The 6,306-nt window shown below is 39.6% G+C and overlaps 1 protein-coding gene across 1 annotated transcript; it reads left to right on the top strand.

The window, feature by feature from the left end:
- Nucleotides 1–528: 528 nt before the first annotated feature.
- Nucleotides 529–6,306, top strand: dennd2da (DENN/MADD domain containing 2Da; the record flags this gene model as incomplete). The annotated part of the gene is made up of 6 exons (XM_069725819.1): nucleotides 529–704; nucleotides 3,193–3,364; nucleotides 3,508–3,558; nucleotides 3,658–3,739; nucleotides 3,819–4,064; nucleotides 5,974–6,306. Coding segments are annotated over 6 exons (795 nt in total), but the record flags the coding sequence as incomplete, so codon positions are not given.

The following is a 6,306-nucleotide window of genomic DNA, read 5'->3' as shown; positions in this document are numbered from 1 at the left end:
TTAACCACCCTGACTGGAAGTTGGGTCTGTAGTCACGACAGCCTTATAATTACATTCAAAAGTGACAAACACGAATGCGACAGCAGTGCCGTCGCTTCGCACTCCCTCCAGTAGAAGAACAAAAATGACATTTACACAGCGAGACATGTAGCACGAATGTAGTGTAACTGAGTGACTTTATTTGAGATCCTCCGGGCAGATTGTGGGGTGTCCTGTCTGAACCTGTCCTCACGTTACCCAACATTTACATCAGAAGCAGAAACCTGATACTTCTCCCAATCAGGCCGCATGTTTCAACAGCTCACAGTCACTGATGCTGACTAATGTTTGTGCCAGTCACTCTGACAAGCTCTGAGGGCTAATGGAGGACAGAGATATGATTCTCTAGCTTTGTAGAGACTTTTGTTCATGAATGTGATATGGGTGCTTTTCTAAAAATGTTGAATAATGTAAAGTTCAAAGAAATGTATCATGAAAAGCACTTCAATTAACCTGCAAATGACATAGTGGTATTACTGTTGACATATTTGTGACAGTTGTGACTCTTTTTGCCAGATCATCAGTCTGACCCGGCCGTTGGATTCCTGGCTGGAGCACGTTAACTTTGCCACGCTTTTTGACTGCCTGACGGACACGGAGATTTTAGTGGTGTTTGCAGCTGCCGTCCTGGAGAGGCGGATCGTTTTCATCGCGGATGAACTCGGGTATATTTCACCCATTTTACACCCGAAGTTTATTTACGCTAACCTCAAATTTGAAAAGTTGTTGCAGAAGGTGAAATATCGTCTTTTATGTGTCCATTGGTAGCTTTTTAGAGGTGGAGTGCCTAATAACAGGTCAAATTTAGTATAAAAAGCCAACAGGAAGGACCTTTGGCTGACGGATGCAGATTATGCTCAATTTATAGAGGCTTCTGGAGTCACCTAGGTTTAATATGTGGCCGACTAGATATAAGTGGCAGAGATCACTTAAACCAAGACATTTGAAGAGTCACTACAGGTTCTGGTGAAACTGATGGACATTTAACACCATTACTAAAATCAATTAAATCTATTGTTGAAAAGTGATCAACACATGCAAAACAGTCATGTCTGGCTCAGAGGTGAGTTGACTTACCAAAAAAAGATCTACTTTTGTCTCATCTGTCCAAAGGCAGTTGTCCCAGAAGCATTGTGGTTTGTCTATATGCATTTTAGCAAGTTCAAGATGTTTTTTTTTTTTTTACAGTGGAATCCTCCTGGGTTGTCTTCCAGAGGGCCCACCGTGTTAAAAAAAAAAAAAAAAAGGGGGTGCATGCTCTTATCAGACACTGCCATACCCAGACCTTGAAATTCAGCTTATTTCGACTTGAAAGTTTTCCTTAGTTCTTTGTCTACCGTTACCGCCATCCCTCTGTTCAGGCTGGGATCGGTTTTCCTCTTGCGGCTGCATCCAGGCAGCACGACCACAGTCCCATGGACCTAAAACTTGTTAATATTTTAAACTCTCATTACAGGAACAACAAGCTGCTTGGAGATGGTCTTATAGCCTTTATCTTTAACATGCTCGTCTATTAAAAAAAAAAAAAAAAAAAAAAAAAAAAAAAAAAAATTGGATCTTAGACAACTCTCTGGTTGGTTTTCTCTGGTCCATGTTCAGTTTGGTGTGCACGAGATACCAAACAGCAGAGTGACCACTATTCTCCATTTGAATAGGCTGAATGACTGATTACAGATGGTTTGAAATGTCAATATAATCTAATTATTTCTAATCTTTTCTTGGTGTACCCACCATTGACTGTATATAAAAGTGGACCTAGCTTCCGGAGGCCAATGCGGAACTGCCTTTAACTGCAATACCACCGACGGGGACTAGGGGTTGGCTCCAAGAAGGCTCTGGCTTTATAGACTCCCATTCAACTTCTCCAATGAAATACAAAGTCAATACATTTTTCTCACAAATCATAATGGTGTCATTGTCTAAAATCACTCCTTATTACTTTTCTGATCGTCGATCTGAATGTAATCCTATCATTAATTTCATATCAGGCCTTTAAAAGCGGTAAGTTTTGGGCCATATCTGTTTGATTGACAGGCCTGTGGTGTAGTCAGTTTTCTGCTATATGTGGCGGGCGTATTGTTTTCTGGTTCCCAAAGGATTGAGTCAAAATCACCCCCTCCCACCAGCCCAGCTCATCCAGATGTGGCTCCAAAGTAGGAACATGGCGATGGCTAATATCTGAACTTGAGGCTTTAGAACGGCAGTTCACAAACCAATCGGTGAAACGATTGGTTGCCACTTGGTACCAACAAATCTGTTGTGGCTTTTTTGGAATAGTCTTTGTAGAAGCATCAATAATTAATCTTAATTTGCAGGTATAGAAAAGAAAATTACTTTTAATTTCCTTACTTTTCAGAAAGGAGTCAAGCCTGTTTAATAATAAGCTGTAACGGTTACCATCAGATTCATCAACAACTATTAAACAGACAAGTAAATTAATACATGAATACTTAAAAAAAAAAAAAAAGCAACAGGCAATTAAGAAAATGAGAACAGAGGTTGTCGGGCGGTGGACTGAGACTACTTGTGCTGTTCGGGACAGAGTTGGTTCAGCAGTATAAATGCTAAATATAGCTGTATGTGTATATTATGGTCCACATCTTGTGACAAAAATAAATTGCTGCCTACCTTTAAACGTCAGCAGAAGTCCCGAATTTTGCATTGATACAGTTTACTGATTGTAATGACACGAAATAGCTTAAATTTATTCAAAAGAACAATATTTAGGTGTCTCCCAGCTTTTCAAACCACTGAATTTTTAAACTAAATCTTCAAACATTTACGTAATGAAACCAGTAGATCGCAATCTACCCGGTAGATGGCGGAGATCTCAAAGAAAAAAGACCTCTGAAGTAATGTGTTAAGGAATTACAATTGTGTATGTGACCTCACAAATAAACCAACACTTAGAGTGTAAAATACATTAAAAAAAAAAAAAAAAAGGTTTGTGGCTTGACAACCCCCCCTGGTTCCCCATGCCCCATGCCAATGTCATTGTCCATCACAATGGTTCACTGTAGACATTGTCATATGCCACTTTGAAAGACTTTTAATGAATGAACAAGATTGGGTCAGCAAACCTGCACAATTTTCTTTATTTCTTTTGAAAAAAAAAAAAAAAAAACTTCTGATGTTGGCTCTGTCCTTCAACAGCACGCTATCTCAAGTCATCCACGCAGTAGCGGCCCTCCTTTACCCTTTCACCTGGCAGCACACCTTCATTTCCATTGTTCCGGAAATCCTGATTGATGTTGTGATGGCACCCACCCCCTATCTGCTGGGAGTCCAGAAGCACCTGCTGGACTTAGTCACCGACCAGAGTGATGTGAGTTATCAGTGACAACAACAAAAGCAACTGCAAATTCTTGTGTTTGACTTGGACAAAGGCAGGGTTTGTGTATTTGATTAATAGTTAGTCCATATTTGAGTGATGTCCATACTCTGCCCCCTTTTTTTTGTATAACACAGCTGCTGGTGGTTGATCTGTCAGAGGATAAAAAGGAGACCTTCATTGCTTCAGTAAGGGCTATAACAACGAGTCTTTATGTAATCGGCTATACTTTTAAGAAAAAGAAAAGCTGAAACATTTGTGAAAACTTGTAAAACCTGTCTTTACAGGTTGGTGATGAAGGCTCTCTTTTGCCACCGAAGCTCCAAAGTGAAATACTTGAGGCGCTAAGTGACTGGCAAAAAGCCTCAAGTGAGTAAACCAACACTGTTGTATCTGTTGATACACAAATAGAAATATTTCCAATCGCCTCGTATATTCTTTCTTTCAGCGGGGGAGGAGCTAAACCGGGTGGTGTCGGAAGCATTCCTGCATTTCTTTGTGAAAACAGTCGGCCACTATGCCTCGTACGTGAAATACAGTCAAAGCGGGGAGTCGGGGTTGTTTGAAAAGAGACGTTTCTACAAGGCCATCGAGTCCAAGACCACTCGACACTTTGTCAAAAAGTTCATCCAGACACAGATGTTTGACCTTTTTATCCAGGATGTGGAGCGGCAGCAGCCCGGACCACATCAAGGTGACTACTGGGACGCATGCACACATTCCGGTTTCTGTAGCTTATCCTCATTAAAAGGGCAGGTCGCACAGAAAAGAGATAAAGCAGAGGTGCTCTTTGGAATGGCGCGTGACATCATGGCTGCAGCAAAAGACCAGACGAGAGGTATTCCCCAGTAAGATACCAGCCTACTTGGTCACGTCAGTATTTCACACTTATGTGTGAAATGCAAAGCCTGATGGGTTTTTTTTAGGCACTTTCTGTAGCTTTGTCCTTCATGTAGGCCTCTGCTTTGTCTGTACTCATGTGTTGGTTCCCCAGCACTTGTTACCAACATGATGCATATTCAAATGCAAAATATGACAGATTGTTGGTCGCATGTGGAATTAAAATGATCGCAATATGGAGCCTTTCAGGCTTTTTATTTTATTTTATTGTCCACTAAAAAAAAGTATTGCCAAAATCGGTCAAGAACAACACCCAACAAGTGCGAGGCAGAAAGAACAACCTTAGGGCTGTATGGGTAAGATACAATAAGCAACTGTATCTCCATCACCAGGTTAGAATCAGATCTGAAAAGCATCCACTTCATCAAAAAGTAAATAACAATGAGTCAGTGACACTGATATTATTAAAGCTGTTCTCAAAATTCGCAACTGTCATGAAGAGCTTTGTAAGTCTGCAAAATAATTTTAAATTCTATCCTTGATTTAACAGGAAGCCAATGAAGAGAAGCTAAAACAGGAGAAATATGATCTCTCTTACTAAATCCCGTCAGTACTCTTGCTGCAGCATTTTGTACCAGCTGCAGGGTTTTTAATGAGTAATTTGGACATCCTAACAGCAAGGAATTACAATAATCTAGCCTAGAAGTAACAAATGCATGAATTAGCTTTTCTGCGTCACGCTGAGGAAGGATTTTCATGATTTTATTAATATTATGTAGATGAAAGAAGGCAGTTCTGGAGATTTGCTTTATATGGTGGCTAAAGGACAAATCCGCATCAAAAATGTCTCCAAGGTTCCTCAGTGTTGCTGGAGGCCAAGACAACGTCATCCAGAGGAACTAAAAGTGTACATGTCATGGTTAGCTTTGCACATTTGGAAAGATTAATGCTGATTGATATATACTGGTTTTGAAATAACATATGCTGCAATGCAGACGTCATTTTTAGGGAAGGCCTTCTTTATTTTAGCAGAACATTCTAGCATTCTACAAGTATTACAACAGCATGGCTCCATAGAAAAAGAGTCCGGGTGCTAAAACGTTCGGCCAGCAGCCCAGACCCGTCACCTCATTTAAAACATGCATAGTGAAACAATTCGACAAAGAAAACCCTGAACCGTTGAGCAGCTTAAATTTTGTATCAGATAAGAATTGGACAACATTTCACCTTCAAAACTCCAGAAACCGTTCTCCTCCTTTCACAAGCGTTTACAGAGTGTTGATATAAGAAGAGGTGATGCAACACGTGATGCTAGCATCAAAAAAGATGAAAAACAATTTTATAAAACAATAAAAATGTTCTGTTTCAACATTCGATATGTTGTCTTTGGTCCATTTTAAATGAAATATGGGTTTACATGATTTGCAAATCATCACATTCTGTTTTTGTACACAGCCTCCCAACTTCTTTAGAAATGGGATTGTATTATAGTGATAAACATGTACTGAATGGAGGTTATAAGGTGAAGAGTTGCATCTAAGCCATTTCCAGGTAATGGGGGATTTTTTTTTCTTGGAAGAAATTCTGAATGTGTGATTTTGATAACTAGGGATGCATTTTTTGGGGGTTTAATTAATGTTAGGAGAGAGATTCTAAATTAGCTGTGTCGCTGCCTTTTTAAAATTTTTTTATTTGATTTGATTTTAAAATGTTTTTACAGTGCACTGATTCACACCCGTGTTCTTTTTCCCTTTGTCCTGCAGGAGTATTTCACAAGAAGATACTTGAATACCAGGAGAAGAAGAAAAGGGAAAAGACAAAGAAACACTAGCTGCCATTGTGGTTCACTGGCATATATAAAGGAGTTCATAGGAAAAGATGTGAATGCTGTACTTTGTATTTCATGTCCTGTGTCAGTTTGGTTTAACATAATTATGTACTAATGTGTGAATTACTGTATGGCTGTGCTGCTACTACTCACTGTGTGAAACACTGGCAAAATGAGCTTTCTTCCCCGTGTTGGTTTTTAGCCTGTGGCCACAGTCTGTCGCTATTGAGCAGGAAAATCATTTAAAATAAATAATAGTTTTTTTTAA

Source organism: Brachyistius frenatus, unplaced genomic scaffold, assembly GCF_029030835.1.
Source record: "Brachyistius frenatus isolate BFR_SWC_R1_liver_20210118 unplaced genomic scaffold, ASM2903083v1 Contig_452, whole genome shotgun sequence".
NCBI classification, from domain to species: domain Eukaryota; kingdom Metazoa; phylum Chordata; class Actinopteri; family Embiotocidae; genus Brachyistius; species Brachyistius frenatus.
This window is presented reverse-complemented; position numbering and strand designations above follow the sequence as displayed.